The sequence below is a fragment of the Entelurus aequoreus genome, linkage group LG26 (assembly GCF_033978785.1).
Source record: "Entelurus aequoreus isolate RoL-2023_Sb linkage group LG26, RoL_Eaeq_v1.1, whole genome shotgun sequence".
Taxonomy (NCBI): Eukaryota; Metazoa; Chordata; class Actinopteri; order Syngnathiformes; family Syngnathidae; genus Entelurus; species Entelurus aequoreus.
In genome coordinates this window covers 22,854,927-22,874,926 of record NC_084756.1, presented here as the reverse complement: position 1 = coordinate 22,874,926, position 20,000 = coordinate 22,854,927, and the positions used below count along the sequence as shown (strand labels likewise).

Genomic DNA, 20,000 nt, shown 5'->3' with positions numbered 1-20,000 from the left:
TTCCATAAAGAACGCCAGCACTTGAGACCTCAAGGTATCTCACTTAAAGGGGACCTATGATCAAATCTAGTTTGTCTTCCAAAACAGGATTGTAGTTGCTGTTGATTACCTTAGTCCGGGGGTCAGCAGCGCCGCCCTAGTGGCTCCCTGGAGCTTTTTCAAAAATGTATGAAAATGGAAAAAGATGAGGAAAAAATATATATATTTTGTTCTGATATGGTTTGTGTAGGACACGGGTGTCCAAACTTTTTCCACTGAGGGCCGCACACGGAAAAATTAAAGCATGTAGGGGCCATTTTGATATTTTTCATTTTCAAACCAAAGCAAAATATATGCATTTTTTATTTATTTTACCTTTAGGGATCCTGGGGACCACAAAGGGTCTCAGTCATTAAAATGTTAAAAATAAGTCAGATTATTATTATTTTTTTTAAATTATTTAACGCTTACAGTAAATCTCTATATCAACTTCAAGTTGATATAAAGTAATACAAATTAAAAAAAAATGTTTTATGGCTTTTCTGTCAAAAACAACTTAGTTTTTTTTATAGTAAAACTGAAATTTGCAGTATTTAGTAATTAGAGCCCTAAAAGATCAATAATGCAGGACATCATTGATTTTAATTATTTCATATTTTTGAGTAATCACAGTGAAAAGATGAATAAAAAATCACTAAATATATTTGGGATCCAAAAGGTGCCCCACTCATAAAGTGATACATTATTATTAGATTTTTCTTTTACTTTCAACACTTAAGTTACGAGATCAACTTCAGATATATCTGTCCATTTTATGCTGGAACTATTATTTTGTTTGTTTTACGCGCTTTTGTCAAAGAAAACTTTGATGTTTCTATATGGCTATGACACAATAAATGCAATATTTACCACATAAAACATTTTAAAGTGAAATATTTCAAGTAATTGGAGCCCTGAAAATAATTCATAATAACTTGGATTTTTTGTCTTTTTTTTTTTTGAGCAATGGCAAAAAAAGAAAAATGAAGAAAGACAAAAGAAAAAAAACAGCCTGCATGGCAGCTTTTGTGTCAACATTGCAACTTTTTCTCGTTAGATTTCACCTCATTCCACTTTTTTTAATGTTCTTTTTTATTTTTACAATAGTATTTCCAGAATGTGTGGCGCGCCGGTAAACAATTAGCTGCGGGCCGCAAATGGCCCCCGGGCCGCACTTTGGACACCCCTGCTGTAGGAGGACAAATATGACACAAACCTTCATAATTGTTAGAAATCCCACTGTTTACATTAAACAGGGATGCTTCACTGATGATAGTATTTTGCGCGCCCTATTTTGCTCCTACTAATTTTGGAAGTCCTTGAACGCACCATAGTTTGTTTACATGTTAAAGTTAAAGTTAAAGTACCACTGATTCACACACACACACACACACACACACACACACACACACACACACACACACACACACACACACACACACACACACACACACACACACACACACACACACACACACACACACACACACACACACACACACACACACACACACACACACACACACACCAGGTGTGGTGAAATTACTCTCTGTGCAACTTTCCTTGACGCTGCCACAGGAAGACGTGTTTTATGCCACTCCTCCTTTTGTCTCATTTTGTCCACCAAACATTTTATGCTGTGCGTGAATGCACAAGGGTGAGCTTTGTTGATGTTATTGACTTGTTGGAGTGCTAATCAGGCATATTTGGTCACTGCATGACTGCAAGCTAATCAATGCTAACATGCTATTTAGGCTAGCTGTATGTTTTGATTGATTGATTGATTGATTGATTGAAGCTTTTATTAGTAGATTGCACAGTACAGTACATATTCCGTACAATTGACCACTAAATGGTAACACTAGAATAAGTTTTTCCAACTTGTTTAAGTCGGGGTCCACTTAAATTGATTCATGATACAGATATGTACAATCATCATGATACAGTCATCACAAAAGATAATCATCAGAGTATATACATTGAATTATTTACATTATTTAAAATCCAGGGTGTGGGATGTGGAAGGGGGGGGGGGGGTTAGGTTTGGTTGATATCAGCACTTCAGTCATCAACAATTGCATCATCAGAGAAATGGACATTGAAACAGTGTAGGACTGACTTGGTAGGATATGTACAGCAAGTAGTGGACATAGAGAGAGAGATCAGAAAGTATATTTGATTATTTACAATCCGGGGAGGGTGTTAGTTTAGGGTTGAAGTTGCCTGGAGGTGTTCTTTTAGTGCGGTTTTGAAGGAGGATAGAGATGCCTTTTTTTTTTACACCTGTTGGGAGTGCATTCCATATTGATGTGGCATAGAAGGAGAATGAGTTAAGACCTTTGTTAGATCGGAATCTGGGTTTAACGTGGTTAGTGGAGCTCCCCCTGGTGTTGTGGTTATGGCGGTCATTTACGTTAAGGAAGTAGTTTGACATGTACTTCGGTATCAGGGAGGTGTAGCGGATTTTATAGACTAGGCTCAGTGCAAGTTGTTTTACTCTGTACACATTGCATCATTATGCCTCGTATTTTAGGAGAAAGTAACGTCGGAGAAAGTTGTACATGTAAATAAACTGTTGCGTCACCGTCCACACAACTACGGTGAGTTCAAGGACCGTCGAAATTAGTAGGACAAAACAGTGCTTGCCAAATACGCTTATCAGTGAAGCATAAACACAAACATATTAAGCAGTGGGCTTTCTCACAATTAGGAAGGTCTGTGTCATGTTTGTCCTCCTGCAGAAACCATATTAAAACAAAATATTTATTTTTTCTCCCATCTTTTTCCATTTCCACACATTTAAAAAAAAAAACTCCAGGGAGCCACTCGGATGGCGCTAAAAAGCCGCGGGTTGCCGACCCACGCCCCAACTGAAAGCACTCTTGGAATGCTCCTTCCACTGATGTAATGATAAAACATAATAATAATAATACAAGTATACCCTTTCAAATACAATACACTTTTATTTCTAGTATACTTGAACATTATATCTGGAATGTAATTTTTTAAATATCCAAGTTAAATAATACAAAAAAATAACAAAAATAAAATATGGTCTGCCTGTTAGGGTTGTCAATATTATTGCGGTGTTGTTGAATGTGCTCAAAAAGTACCGTATTTTTCGGACTATAAGTCGCAGTTTTTTTCATAGTTTGGCCGGGGGTGCGACTTATACTCAGGAGCGACTTATGTGTGAAATTATTAACACATTACCGTAAAATATCAAATAATATTATTTAGCTCATTCACGTAAGAGACTAGACGTATAAGATTTCATGGGATTTAGCGATTAGGAGTGACAGATTGTTTGGTAAACGTATAGCATGTTCTATATGTTATAGTTATTTGAATGACTCTTACCATAATATGTTACGTTAACATACCAGGCACGTTCTTAGTTGGTTATTTATGCCTCATATAACGTACACTTATTCAGCCTGTTGTTCACTATTCTTTATTTATTTTATATTGCCTTTCAAATGTCTATTCTTGGTGTTGGGTTTTATCAAATAAAATTCCCCCAAAAATGCGACTTATACTCCAGTGCGACTTATATGTTTTTTTCCTTCTTTATTATGCATTTTTGGCCGGTGCGACTTATACTCCGGAGCGACTTATACAATATTTAAAATTATTACTTTTTTTATGTAAAATTACTTTTCAATGCAAAATTGTGACATTTGTCATAAAATTCTGACTTTTATAACAATATTGCCAATTTTTTTTGTTGTTCTTGTAAAACAGTGAAATGTTTTGAGTAAAATTATGACTTTTGTCATAATTTTGCAAAGTAAAATTCAGATTATTATTGTAACATTGCCAATTTTTTGCTGTTGTAACTTTTACATTTTAAAATATTCTTATAAAATTGTGACTTTCGTCGAGTAAAATTACGACTCTTTTTATAAAATTGCCAAAATGTTAAGCTTTTCTTGTAAAATTGCGACTGTTATTGAGTAAAATTCCAACTTTTATCATAAACTTGGCAAAAGTTATTCCCATCTTCAAAAGTGGAGATAAGCATCAGTTCACCAACTATAGGCCTATTTCTATACTCTCACAATTTTCAAAAATCCTTGAAAAATTATTTGTGTCAAGATTAGACAGTTTTATTGATAAGCATCACTTGCTAAGTGAACACCAATACGGTTTTCGACCAAACAGGTCCTCTTCCATGGCAGTGATGGAACTAGTTGAGGAGGTAACCACTGCAATTGATAGTTTGTTGTTGTTGCAATAGAGGTAGTTTGTTGTTGGTGTTTTTATTGACCTGAGCAAGGCCTTTGACACCATCGATCATACATTGCTTTTAAACAAAATGCAGAGGTATGGTTTTAGAGGTCTTGCTCATGATTGGTTGAAGAGTTATCTTGGTGGCAGAGAACAGTATGTGCATATGAATAATGTAGATTCAGATAAAAAGATTATAACACATGGAGTACCCCAAGGTTCTGTACTGGGACCAAAATTGTTTTTATTGTACATTAATGATATCTGTAAAATCTTTAAAAAATTCAACTGTATTCTCTTTGCTGATGATACAAGTCTGTACTGTTCTGGGCAAGACCTTGGCCAACTCTTAGGGACTGTAGAGAGTGAACTCCACATACTAAAGCAATGGTTTGATGCCAATAAACTATCAATCAACCTAAATAAAACAAAATATATAATTTTTGGAAATAGGAAAAATAACAAACAGTGCCATATAAGAATTGATGATATGGAGATAGAAAGGGTGTATTCAACAACATTTTTGGGAATCCATATAGATGATAAATTAAATTGGAAACTGCACATAAATATACTTAAGACAAAGATGGCAAAAAATATTGCTATGTTACATAAAATCAAAAACTCCGTAAATCAAAAGGCTCTTATCATGTTATATAATTCTTTTGTACTCCCTTATCTTAATTATTGTGTCGAAAATCTGGGGTAACAATTACAAAACAAACATTAAATCTATATTCTTACTTCAAAAGAAAGCGATTAGAATTGTAAATTATGCAGATTATCATGACCATACCAATGCTCTGTTTATTAAATTAAAAACATTAAAACTGCACGATCTTGTTGACCTCAACACTGCTATTGTGACGTACAAAGCTCATAACCACATGCTGCCTGGGTGTCTACAGGAGAGGTTTAAACCCAGAGAGAATCCTTATGACCTCAGAGGTTCAGCTGTCTTCCAGAAAGCTAAGATAAGAACAAGCTTAAAAAGTAGATGTGTTTCTGTCAGGGGGGTTCAACTTTGGAACAGCTTGGATGATTCCTTAAAATGTTCCAGTTCTATTCACACATTTAAAAAACACTTTAAGACTAATGTCTTGAAAAAATATATCACTCTCGAATCAACTCAGTAGTTAATACTATGATCAATGTTCATTCAAATACTAAATGTGGGTTATAAATAATAATGGAAGTACAATTGTTTGTATATAGTATATAAATTGGTACAAAGGTTTAACATGTCTACAAGGATATTTCACATGCCTTTACTGTGTATATAATTGAACTGTGTTTATGTTATGTATAATGTGTATTTATAATATGTTGTACAAAGGATATTTAATAATTTTCGGAAGTTTATTTTGTACTTGACATTGTTTATAGGGTTAGGCGCAATACGTGTTCAACTTCAGCCTAATCCCTTTCGGTCTGCAACATTTTCAATTTCAATTTATGAATGTACAACTGTTTGTTTATTTTGTTGACCATTGACCGAAGAATAATAAACTTGAACTCTAATAATATTGACTTGCGTTGAGTAAAATTACGATTTTTATTATAATACTGACAAAATTTTAAGTTTTTCTTGTGAAATTGTGACCTTTTTCTTGTGAGATTCCAACTAATTTCTCACAGCAAGCGTTTTTTTTTTTTTTTTAAAGTACCACTTTCCTGGAAGAAAGCTCTTCATTAGTCAATCAAAGCCTTATAGGCTGTTTGGTTGCAGCTGGAGATGGAGAAGAGTAAGCCAACACTGCCATCCAGTGTTGAAGCACAGGTTTTAAAATTCCAACGCAGGCCTGACACAACAATGATTCATTAATCTTTCTTGAAGTGCACAAAAACATTTACCGGTACACATTATTTGTTGTTTTATACTTGGAGCTTTGATAGTAAATAATGATTATAATAACTATTTCAGTTCATTGTTTGATAAATGTGTACATGCCGTTTTGAATATTTTCCCACGTTTGGACAGGGTGAAGTGTACATGAGATCTGTCTCATGTGCAGAACATTATGTTCAAGGACATGACATGAATGCTCCCTGTGTGTTTGTATCCTTGCAAATACACACTCATTGTATCTCTTTTAGGTTCCGGAAGAAGAAGTACCATCCTAGAAAGAAGGTGATGAAGGAAGTGTGTGTGTGTGTGTGTTCTTGTATTTCTACCCTTCTTGAGACATCAACAAGGAAAAGTACCTTCCATATGAGGACCGGTGAATAATTTAGGACATAAATCATGGTCCCAATACGGAAAACCATTGCATTTAATAGAGAATGTGTCATTTGCACCCCTGGTGGTGAAATCTATGAAAAGTAGGATGGTCCCAAAAAGGCGGGATTTTTCAAATTGACTGTATCGGTTTTAAAAGTGCTCCCCCTCTGGTCAACATATGAAATAACAAATGTGTGTAAAAATATTAAGTGCTCCCCCTCTAGCCAACATATGTAATAACAAGTGTGTGTAAGAAATAAAAATGCGCCCCCTTTGGCCGAAACTAATAAAAACAATAAAAAATATATGTACTGTATAGAGACATACTGTAATAACTTGAAGTAAATAATGAAGATTAAAAACCAATAACCAACAAAAAATTTAAATAAATAAAAATTAACTAAAAGCAGTCTTTTTCTCACAATGTGTTGACTTTTTTCTTATAAAATTGGGAACAATTTCTCATATTCTTTCTGTTTCTTTAATATTGCAATATTTTCTCGTAAAATCATTAAGTTTTTATGTAACATTTTTACTTTTCTATTCAAAATTATGACATTTGTCATATAAAATTCTGACTTTCATCACAATATTGCCAAATTTTTTGTTGTTCTTGTAAAACAGTGACATTTTTTGAGTAAAATTATGACTTTTGTCATAATTTTGCCAAGTAAAATTCTGATTATTTTTATAATATTGACAACATTTTAAAGTTTTCATATAAAAGTGTGACTTTTGTCAAGTAAACTTATGACTCTTTTCATAAAATTGCCCAAATTTTAAGCTTTTCTTGTAAAATTGCGACTGTTATTGACTAAAATTCCAACTTTTATCATAATATTGCACAAATGTTAAATTGTTCTTGTAAAATTTTGACTTACGTTGAGTAAAATTACAACTTTTATTATACTGCCAAAATTCTAAGTTTTTCTTGTGAAATTGTGACATTTTTCTAGTGAAATTCTAACTCATTTTTCACAACCAGCTTTTTTATATTTGCATAGTATGTATATATTATTAATGTTGTAAATACACATCTTTATATATCTAGAAAGGGTGGTCCTAAAGAGGTAGGCATTTTTCCGATGTCTCAAGAAGGTAACAAATACAATAGTGTGTGTGTGTGTGCGCGCGTATGTGTGTGTACATGTGTGTGTGTGTGTGTGTGTACGTGCATGTGTGTGTGCGTGAGATCGGCACACACATCAAGTTAGCTTTCAGTTTCGATCTGGGGCTGGACGATTATGGCAAAAATAATAATCACGATTATTTCATTGATATTGTAATTCCGATTAATAACACCATTATTCATTAATTTGAAAACATTATTATTTATCGTACCACCAAAACTCAACTTTAAATATAGTTTAAAAACAGATATATGTTAATAATAAATAAACCACAACAAGTAAAATAATAATGATAAATTCGAATAACAATAGCAATATAAAAAAAATGAAAAAAATCAGTTTTTCCGTTTTCATTCCAGTGTGTGCTTTTTGTGTCAAATAAAATGTGATATAATGTTTCATAATTAAATACATTTTTCGACAATTTTGATCAATATTTAGGTCAAAGCAAAATAATTGTGTAAATGTATCAATAAGTGATATAGGTAAATTATCCTTTGTAAGGTACTCTTTTGAAACCTTTATTTTGTTAGCGCAGTCAGACCGGATGTGGTGAACCGGGCTATTATTGTTAAGGTGGGGAAGTGTGCTATGCTGTTGTTCTCAGCTTGATGATTAAAGAAAGGACATGAAGCTGTGTAAAAAAAAAAGAAAAAAAAGACAGCAACTCTCAAGTTGCGGCTGCAGGATGCTGTCCTCCTCTTTGTACATTGATTTCTCATCAATGATGTCGTTCACAACAACACAAGCAGATGAGATGGGTTGTAGGTGTATGGATTGTTCTTGCTAGGTTTAGCTTCGTAGTTTAGTCGCTGTTTAAAGTGACCATATTGAGATTGTTTAGTTTCGTAAGTGTTTCGGGAAGGAATGAGCGGTCTGGGACAAATTATTTTCCCAAACAAATGTTTTGTCTCCTCACGATGACAGCATTTCACTCACATTTATGACAATTTCCCTGATATTATTTTGCATTTATCAGCGGATTACGTTTTATTGGCCAATTATGTGTTATCCGTGGTTACGCCAACGCAGAAATCCTATGCGTTATTTTTTTAGGACCGAACCAGGAACCCTCAAGTTGCTGGCACGACTGCTGTACCACCCAAGCCACGCCTTCCCCAATATATGCACAGTATATATACACATACATATATACACATATATATGTGTATGTAAGTATATATGTGTACGTATGTATATTAGGGCTGTGAATCTTTGGGCACCACATGATTCAATTCGATTCTTGGGGGTAATGATTCCATTCAGAATCGATTCTCCATTCAAAACAATTCTCAATTCAAAATCTATCCTTTTTTTAATAACAATGTATGCCAGTTCTATGATTAACTACATTCCTCCATAAACTAGATAAACAGCTCTGATCCATTTTTATATTACTTAAAAGAAAACGGGTATTGTTTAATAAAATGCTTCCCAAACATTTAATAAAGTCAAATACAAATAAGGCAACAAGAGAAGTATCCAACAATTCTCTATTCTAAAGTAAAACTGTACAGCAAAAATGGGTATCTACATCAACAATATGATTTGCCTTAGTGACTGACAAAAATTCTCACCGGCATTGAAAGTAAATAGGTTTTTAAAAAGAGAGTAATATTTTATCTGAGTTTTTAAATTAGTTTGCTAGTTGATGATTTGTTTGGTTTTATATTGTGTAGTTATATTTATATGGTAATTATTATTCTGTGACTGTAAATTGTTTGCTTGTTTTTTTATTGATGCTTTTATTTTTTTCTGTATTGTGTAGTTATAATTATATGCTTGTATTGAATTGTGGACCCCAGGAAGACTAGTGGGTTGTTGAGGCAACCAGCTAATGGGGATCCTTAATAAAAATCAAATCAAACAGATTTGAAAAAAATAAAATAAATTAAAAATATATATTTATGTGTGTAAATATATATATATATTTTTTATTTATTTATTTATTTATTTTTTAAATCAATTTTTGATTTTTATAAATCGATTAAGAATCGTTACAAATAAGAATAGCGATTAATCTGAAAATAAATAGTTTGACACCCCTAATGTATATGTATGTATGTGTATATGTATGTATGTGTATATATATGTATGTGTATATATATATATACACTACCGTTCAAAAGTTTGGGGTCACCCAAACAATTTTGTGGAATAGCCTTAATTTCTAAGAACAAGAATAGACTGTCGAGTTTATAAATGATAAGTTTCAAATGAAAGTTCTCTTTTTCTGGCCATTTTGAGCGTTTAATTGACCCCACAAATGTGATGCTCCAGAAACTCAATCTGCTCAAAGGAAGGTCAGTTTTGTAGCTTCTGTAACGAGCTAAACTGTTTTCAGATGTGTGAACATGATTGCACAAGGGTTTTCTAATCATCAATTAGCCTTCTGAGCCAATGAGCAAACACATTGTACCATTAGAACACTGGAGTGATAGTTGCTGGAAATGGGCCTCTATACACCTATGTAGATATTGCACCAAAAACCAGACATTTGCAGCTAGAATAGTCATTTACCACATTAGCAATGTATAGAGTGTATTTCTTTAAAGTTTAGACTAGTTTAAAGTTATCTTCATTGAAAAGTACAGTGCTTTTCCTTCAAAAATAAGGACATTTCAATGTGACCCCAAACTTTTGAACGGTAGTGTATATATATATTCAAATATATATGAAGGAAATTGAGTGACTTCAAACTGGTAAAACCTGAAGCATGAACATACCAGAAACTCATCCCGTATGAAGTACTTTGCCCTGGTGACGCGTGGATCTTCACCCTGCTCCGGTATTGCTGTTTGAACGACAAGCATGATTACTGTGTGTTGACTAAACACGAGCTAGTACTTGGCTGAGCACTTTACCTGAGCATAAGATGCTAATGTACAAGTATGACATTCCCATAAGTGATTGGCTAGCTTTTCTTTTATGTCAGAATGTACATAATGTTTACAAGGAAGACAAGGGGAGATAAATAATGTAAATAAAAGAAGAATGCACTCTTCCTCTTCTTTGCCTTCAACATACAAGTGTAGCTTTATCTAAAGCCACTATATGGCTAAAATCAATATTAATAGTGGGCCAGCAAGGCCCACAGACTGGAGAAGAAACCTCCCCCCTTGTTCTTAACTGAGGTGGCATTTAAAAATGTCCGCTTACCGTCATCAGGTGTCGTGTAGCGTGCAAACTCAGGGAAATACTCCTCGATTTTGGACTTCCCTGCCAAAACCTTCTCAGCGAGGAGGTCCTGTTTGTTCAGGAAGAGGATGACGGAGATGGTCCGTAACCACCTGCCCAGACAAATGAAAAGTGAGTGCCAGGATTTCTTTGTGGTGGGACTGAAGATAATTTATAAAGTCAAGCAGGGTAGGGCAATAATACTTGCTAACATACATATGTATAGTACGTATATACAGTACAACCCTGGCAAAAATGATAGAATCACCAGTTTTAGAGAATATTCATTCAGTCGTTTAATTTTGTTGAAACATTTGGACACACTTTCTCATTCAATGCGTTTTCTTTATTTTCATGACTATTTACATTGTTGATTGTCACTGAAGGCATCAAAACTACGAATGGACACATGTGGAGTTATGTACTTAACAAAAAAAAGGGGAAATAACTGAAAACATGTTTTGTATTCTTGTTTCTTCAAAATAGCCACCCTTTGCTCTGATTACTGCTTTGCACACTCTTGCCATTCTCTCGATGAGCTTCAAGAGGTAGTCACCTGAAAGGGTTTTCACTTCACAGGTGCGACTTATACTCAGGAGCGACTTATGTGTGAAATTATTAACACATTACCGTTAAATATCAAATAATATTATTTAGCTCATTCACGTAAGAGACTAGACGCATAAGATTTCATGGGATTTAGCAATTAGGAGTGACAGATTGTTTGGTAAACGTATAGCATGTTCTATATGTTATAGTTATTTGAATGACTCTTACCATAATATGTTACGTTAACATACCAGGCACGTTCTCAGTTGGTTATTTATGCCTCATATAACGTACACTTATTCAGCCTGTTGTTCACTATTCTTTATTTATTTTACATTGCCTTTCAAATGTCTATTCTTGGTGTTGGGTTTTATCAAATAAATTTCCCCCAAAAATGCGACTTATATATGTTTTTTCTTCTTTAATATGCATTTTCGGCCGGTGCGACTTATACTACGGAGCGACTTATACTCCGAAAAATACGGTATTTCACCTTTTTTAAAGTACATAACTCTACATGTGTTTATTCATAGTTTTGATGCCTTCAGTGACAATCTACAATGTAAATTATTTAGTCATGAAAATAAAGAAAACGCATTGAATGACAAGGTGTGTCCAAACTTTTGGCCTATACTGTATGTATGTATATATATATATATATACATACACATACATATATACATACACACATACATACTGTATACATATATAAACTGTATATACAACTGTATATATATATATATATATATATATATATATATATATATGGATATGGATCTGACCTGTTGTTCCAAATGTTCTTGAAGAGATTGAGGGCCTCCTGTAGTCTGTTGGTCTGATTGTCCTCCCTGATTACCATGTTGTAGCTGCTGCTCGCCACCACAAAAATGATAGCGGTCACGTCTGAAAAGCACGAGAAGAACCAGTTGTCAGACAAGCCGGCGGCATGGCGATCATGCGACGTGACGAGCAAGATTACCGTTAAAACACTGGATCCATTTTCGACGTTCGTCCCTCTGTCCGCCGACGTCGAACATACTGCGTGGGTAGGAAAACGACAACCTGTTCATTTGCCTTGCTTTTTTGAAGGTGGTGCTTCACTTCCTGTTATGCGCACGCTAGCAACAGAGCTTAAGTAAAGCTACTCACTGAAAATTGACTTTGTCTATTTGAAATCTTGTCTCGAAGATGCCGGACGTCAGCACTCTGCATCTCAGCAGGTCCTGAAACAGAAGCACACTCCATCAAAGACACGCACAATAGCAACAGTGCACCACACCAATTGTGTCTATTTGACAGGTAACTAATGCAAACACACACTATTGTGGTAACAAAAAGGTATTGTGTGTTTTGCTCTTTATTTGGCTTTTTTTGTGATACCACCTTTGATGGCAAATAGGGGTAAGTAAATAAAGTCCTTAAGGGGGATCTTTGACTAGTGTTTTTTTTTCAGTGTGTCCTTAAAACAACAGTACACTCCTGTTTTCATTCCTGGGGTACGGCGTGGCGCAGTTGGGAGAGTGGCTGTGCCAGCAACCTGAGGGTTCCTGGTTCAATTTCAATTCCCACCTTCTACCAACCTCGCCACGTCCGTTGTGTCCTTGAGCAAGACACTTCACCCTTGCTCCTGATGGGTCGTGGTTAGGGCCTTGCATGGCAGCTCCCACCATCAGTGTGTGAATGGGTGAATGTGGAAATAGTGTCAAAGCGCTTTGAGTACCTTGAAAGTAGAAACGCGCTATACAAGTATAACCCATTTACCATTTGCTAACGACAAGAGGGCTCATGTTAAATTAGGGATCTTTGACTAGCTTTTTAGACATTAAGTATCTAAAAAGAGAAACACGCATTTTGACTTGCATTTTGCTCTCAAAACAGCAGAGGGCTCCTGCCTAATGAAGGATCTTTCATTTGCTTTTTTTTCAGTGCGTCCCTAAAAACAGCTGAACACTCTTGTCTTCGAGTGGATCTTTGACAACAATTTCGGCGCAAGGACAGCAGAAGACTCCTGCCATACTGAGGGTCTTTGACTAGCTTTTTTTTTTTGGAGGAAAGACATTAAAAAAGAGCTCCTGTCATATCGTGGAGCTATACTTTGCATTTTGCGGTAAAGTCAGCAGAGGGCTCCTGCCATATGGAGGATCTTTGACTAGTTTTTTCTTTTTTCATTCCACCCTATAAAACAGCAGAGCACTCATGTCAGATAGAGAATCTTTGATTTAGGTTTTGCAGAGGGACAAGCGGTAGATAATGGCTGGATGGATGGATGGGTATCAACAGCAAAGTGCTCCTGTCGTTTAGAGGATTTTTGATTTGTGTTTTGCAGGAAAGACAACATCATGCTCTTGTCTTATAGAGGATCTTTGGGTAGGGGATTTTTGGCACTAAGTCCTTAAAGGCCTACTGAAAGCCACTACTACCGACCACGCAGTCTGATAGTTTATATATCAATGATGAAATCTTAACATTGCAACACATGCCAATACGGCCGGGTTAACTTAAAAAGTGAAATTCTTTACTAAGAATATTGAACTCATTAGAAAGGAGATTAAAGATAACGCCTCCCAGCTCCACCTGGGTTCTATTAACGCAGACATGAATGTATGTACAACAGATATTGACCTCCAAAATAATCTCTCTTTTTGAAGAAATAACATTAGAGGAACTCCTGCGACCTGTAAATGGGACAAAACAAACAACATGTTTACTTGACCCACTTCCTGGGAAACTTATCAACTGTTTTGTCCTACTAATTTCAGCGATCCTTGAACTCATCGTAGTTTGTTTACACGTAAAACTTTCTCCGATGCTGCCACAGAAAGACGTGTTTTATGCCACTCCTTCTTTGTCTCATTTTGTCCACCCAACTTTTTATGCTGTGCGTGAATGCACCAAGGTGAGCTTTGTTGATTTTATTGATATGCTGGACTGCTTGTTAGGCATATTTGGTCAATCCATGACTGAGCTAATCGATGCTAATATGCTATTTAGGCTAGCTGTATGTACATATTGCATCATTATGCCTCGTTTGTTGGTATATTTGAGCTCATTTAATTTCCTTTACTTATGTCCTCTGTGTATTTAATTGATTATTGCATGCCTCATGACACATTATCTGTGTGTAATATTGGCTGCATTTCTCACAGTTGTTTGAGTGCCATGTTGTTCCAGACCACAGCAAACGTCACCCACCTTGCAAATATTGTAATAAATCCATTAGAAGAAGACAGCCTGCCGTTTCATTTAACTTGGACACACATCTATACCTTTGGCCATTAAAAGCCAGTAATTTCCAGGAGTTATCTCATCCTGTGAGAAGCCTCCATTTTACTAATGTTTTCCAATGTTGCAAAAATGTGTAGAACAAAAATTAGAATACAACATTTCTGTCAACGAAGATTTGCGTCAGCGTTTGATAGTAGACCAATATAGCTAACATGGACACTTACATCATGTGTTGCATTCATTATAACAGTGTTTTTCAACCACTGTGCCGCGGCACACTAGTGTGCCGTGAGATACAATCTGATGTGCCGTGGGAGATGATCTAATTTCACCTATTTGGGGTAAAAAAAAATTTTTTGCAAACCAGTAATTATAGTCTGCAAATGATGTGTTGTTGTTGAGTGTCGGTGCTGTCTGGAGCTCGGCAGAGTAACCGTGTAATACTCTTCCATATCAGTAGGTGGCAACCGGTAGCTAATTGCTTTGTCGATGTTGGAAACAGCGGGAGACAGTGTGCAGGTAAAAAGGTATTTAATGCTTAAACAAAAAATAAACAAAAGGTAAGTGCCCCTAAGAAAAGGCATTGAAGCTTAGGGAAGGCTATGCAGAACAAAACTAAAACTGAACTGGCTTCAAAGTCAACAAAAACAGAATGCTGGACGACAGCAAAGACTTACTGTGGAGCAAAGACGGCGTCCACAATGTACATCCGAACATGACGTGACAATCGACAATGTCCCCACGAAGAAGGATAAAAACAAAGTAGGTGCGGGAAATATCGCTCTAAGGAAGACATGAAACTGCTACAGGGGAAAATACCAAAAAAAAGAGAAAAAGCCACCAAAATAGGAGCGCAAGACAAGAACTAAAACACTACACACAGGAAAACAGCAAACAACTCAAAAGAAGTCAGGGTGTGATGTGACAGGTGGTGACAGTACACACACTTTGAGACAAGAGCTATAGTGATGCATGCTTGGTTATGCTTTAAAGTCATATCTAACGAAAAGGGTTGAAAAACACTGCATTATAACACTTATATAAAGCTTTTAATTTGTTGCGGCTCTAGACAGATTATTGTATTGTATTTTTGGTCCATGGCTCGTTCAACATTTTGGGTTGCCCACCCCTGAGTTAAGTTATCACCTGGTCAGTTGGTGTGTAGTCCTGCTGTCTGACAACGTCCACCCGGTCTAAGAAGCTGCAAAAACGAGCAAAAACAGACAGATTTAAAATTATATCACATATATATATACACAGTGCTGGGGGTGGGGGGAAGAGGACGCCGATCCCGCTGATGGCCACCTGGTGGTGTGCGCTGTAATTCAAAATGTGATCAGAGGCAGCCGCTCTGAGTCACCAGCAACATTTGGCTCTGTCAGACCCGAGAGGAGAGTCAATGGAGCCGCTGTAGTAAGTGTGTGTGTGTGTGTGTGTGTGTGTGTGTGTGTGTGTGTGTGTGTGTGTGTGTGTGTGTGTGTGTGTGTGTGTGTGTGTGAGGGGGGGGGGGGGTAGGTATGCACGCCTACAATGACTTTTAGAATGCCGTGTAGAATGCCTGTTAATTATTCCAATGGAGATTGCGCTTTTTGAAAGAAGAGACGGCATTTTCGCCATGACTGAAACCTGCGTCTGGCAACCTTACACATTACACTGTTGATATTTTTTACAGGTTTAGAAGACACACATTTGAGTGCATCCTCACTGTCAATGCTGATTAGCATGGATACCCAACTCATGCATACGTCTGGATTTGTAATAAACAGTCATGCATTTTTTTATTAAAAATTATTTACTTTTATCCAGACACATTGCAAATGACAATGAAAATATTAAATACATTTTAAGCTCTAGTTCAGTGGTTCTTAACCTTGTTGGAGGTACCGAACCCCACCAGTTTCATATGCACATTCACCGAACCCTTCTTTAGTGAAAAATGAAATGTTTGGGTTTTTTTCAAATTCCAGACAAAGTTATATGTTTTTGATAACACTTTATTATGGGGAACATATTCTAAGTAACAAAGACTTAATTTAGATTTTTTTGGACACTAGGGGAACATATTCTAAGTAACAAAGACTTAATTTAGAGTTATTTGGTTAGGGTTAGGGTTAGAGGGTTAGGGCCAGGGTTAGAGGGTTAGGGTTATAATAAGGCCATGCCGAATAAGGCATTAATAAGTACTTAATAATGACTAGTTAAGAGCCAATATGTTACTAATTTGCATGTTAATAAGCAACTAATTAATGGTGAATATGTTCCCCATACTAAAGTGTTACCATGTTTTTTTTTACTGGTGCACAAAAATCACCTTGTTCAAACAACAAAACCAACACAGTGCATAAACTCACAACGAATTACACACCTGCAAATCAGTGTGACTTCTGCTGTTGCCGTATCCGTAATACGCCGATAGGGAGAAGTTTTTATTTACACGATGAGTCGGGTGTGTCTTGACCTCCGCCGAACCCCTGAGCCCGACTCACCGAACCCCTAGGGTTCGATCGAACCCAGGTTAAGAACCACTGCTCTAGTTATGTATTAATCTGAATATAAAAAGTGTCTGGAAACGTCTACTAGCCTCAAAAATGAAAAATACATATTTTAATGACCTCTGCAATGTCTTGATAAATAAATCCATGCAAATGTTATCAATTAATAGTCTCTAAAAATGACAGTATTAGAAAGTTACATTGTCAAAAATTAATGTATGTTTTATTATTATGTCGTAAAGCACTAAAATACTAATACTACTACACTGCAAAAAGTCAGTGTTCAAAAACAAGAAAAAAAAATACAAAAATTAGGGGTATTTTATTTGAACTAAGCAAAATTATCTGCCAATAGAACAAGAAAATTTGGCTTGTCAAGATTTTCCAAAACAAGTAAAATTAGCTAACTTCAATGAACCCAAAAATACCTTAAAATAAGTATATTCTCACTAATAACAAGTGCACTTTTCTTGGTCGAAAAAAAAAAAAAGAGACCTTTTTGCTCAATATGTTGAAAAATATTCTTAAATTAAGTAAATGCTAGTGCCATTATCTTGACATAATGATATGCGCTCAGCATTACATTTCTTGAAACCAGCAAACTTATACTAAAAACTAATTTATTGTTCTTAATGGAAAGGCAACAAGGCAACCGCTTGTTACTCTCGGGGTCTCCTAGCCGCTCAGGCAAATCATATGGTCTAAAAATGCATTTTCCCATCGATAACATGACATCACCGCGCCAAGTGTGTGCTCTTTCAGTCAATTAGTGTGCATATACACAGCCCGGCCCCCGGCCAAAATTTTTTTAATTGTAATTTTGAAGAATTCATCTGAATGTGCAGGGGCGCCGAAAAGGGGGGGGGGGGGTAAAGGAGACGGATTCTAGGGGCCCATGATGGAGGGGGGCCCAGAGAGGCCCCTAATGATGATGAAATTATAATACAGAAAAAATAATGTCAACTGTGATGCTGTTCTTCTTTCAAATATATGGTAATGACAGTCAAAAATACCATTAAAATGCGTAACTGTACGTAAAATAGCATCAAAAAATGTTGCCGCTGTGTTGGGGGCCCTGTAAAGATTCTTTTCATGGGGCCCAAAATCCCTAGCGGCGCCCCTGTGAATGTGCATGAACTATTTCTGTTCAAAATAGTTTGAAATGTCACATGTTAAATGTTTGAATATTAACTGTCCGTTTACTGTACTGTGCCAACTGTACTACTATATGAGTACGTATTTTCTATTGTTTCATTGAAAATAAAACAGCAAAGTCCATTTGGCTGTCATCCGTTTTAATTTTGAGACAAAATTGTATCTAAGTCATGATTTGTATTTTCATGCTTGAAATAAGAAATGATTACTTTAAAAAAGTAGTTTTATACTTGTGAGTGTGGATGACACAGCTTTGCAACAGTTGATATTCTAGTTTCAAGCATGTTTTACTCAATATAGGTCATCAAATCTCAGCTACAAGCTGTAATATCTTACACTTAAAACACTAACATAAAATCTTCTTAGTGAGAAGAATTATCTCATCAGACAGAACATAAGCAAATATCACCCTTATTTGAGATATTTAATCTTACTTAGATTTCAGTTTTTGCAGTGTAATTAAAAATACATAGTAATTATTATAGTAGAATGTACTACTACTAGTAAACATTACCAAGCATAGAGCGAAGACAAGACGTGCTGCCCTAGTAAAATACCAGTGGGAAAGCTTTTGAAAGAAAGCAGAAAAAAAAGAGATGGGGGTGGGCAGGTATGCAACCCCCATGAAGTAAGCGGGAATGTGGCAGGCAGCAGTGAAATGTGACAAGAGGGCTGCAGGTAGCACATTGGGAGGAACGTGAGGGCAGAAGTTGGGGTGGGGGATTTCTGGGGGGCCGCGACCGAGCGGTTCAACCACAAAGACTTTTATGGAACCCAATAAAAGCGGTTAGGAAGTTGACACAAGCACACAAGCACAAAGCACATCTCCTTTCAAACGGAATACTCATTGTATGTTTGCTATTCTGTGACGTAGAAGTTTAGGACCCCTGCTCTAGTAGGCGTGTCCCAATGCAACTTTTTCACTTCCGAGCCTTGAGTATTGACCGATACCGATATTGATATGTTTACAATAGCAGCATGAATCATACCTACTTTTATTTATTTTGTAATGTGTTAGAAAATGTTTGATTACATAAAATTAGACAACAATGGTATGAAAAACACTAACCTATTTATTATTAACCGCCTGCACTGCAGAAACTGAAATGTAAGTAAGATTAAATATCTCAAATAAAGGTGATATTTGCTTATTTTCTGTCTGATAATATAATTCTTCTCACTAAGCAGATTTTATGTTAGAGTCTTTTAGTTGTTTTAAGGGTTTTGGTCCTAAATGATCTCAGTAAGATATTACAGCTTGTTGCTGAGATTTTATGACCTATATTGAGTAAAACATGCTTGGAACTAGAATATCAACTGTTGCAAAGCTGTGTCATCAACACTCACAAGTATAAAACTACATTTTTAAAGTAATCATTTCTTACTTCAAGCATGAAAAAAAAAATCATGATGTGAGCGCATATTATTATGTCAAGATAATGGCACTAGCATTTACTTAATTTAAGAATATTTTTCAACATATTGAGCAAAAAGGTCTTTTTTTTTTCTACCAAGAAAAGTGCACTTGTTATTAGTGAGAATATACTTATTTTAAGGTATTTTTTGGGTTCATTGAGGTTAGCTATTTTTACTTGTTTTGGAAAATCTTGACAAGCCGAATTTTCTTGTTCTATTGGCAGATAATTTGGCTTAGTTCAAATAAAATATCCCTAATTTTTGTACCGTATTTCCTTGAATTGGCGCAGGGATTATAGTATTCGCACGTCTAGAATTACTGCCGGGTCAAACTCGTTTCTCAAAATAATTAACGCATGCTTGGCCTTATCGCCGGTTTATTATTGA

At 35.7% G+C, this 20,000-nt stretch overlaps 1 protein-coding gene across 1 annotated transcript in view; it reads right to left on the bottom strand.

The window, feature by feature from the left end:
• LOC133643557 (guanine nucleotide-binding protein G(s) subunit alpha-like) overlaps positions 1-20,000 on the bottom strand; it is a 108,593-nt gene that overhangs the window by 558 nt on the left and 88,035 nt on the right. Inside the window, exons 6-11 of the mRNA XM_062038199.1 lie at positions 15,697-15,751; positions 12,475-12,548; positions 12,305-12,363; positions 12,108-12,228; positions 10,759-10,889; positions 10,326-10,393 (exon numbers count right to left, since the gene is read on the bottom strand). Coding sequence (XP_061894183.1) covers positions 10,326-10,393; positions 10,759-10,889; positions 12,108-12,228; positions 12,305-12,363; positions 12,475-12,548; positions 15,697-15,751 — 508 coding nt within the window. The remainder of the gene's footprint in view (positions 1-10,325; positions 10,394-10,758; positions 10,890-12,107; positions 12,229-12,304; positions 12,364-12,474; positions 12,549-15,696; positions 15,752-20,000) is intronic.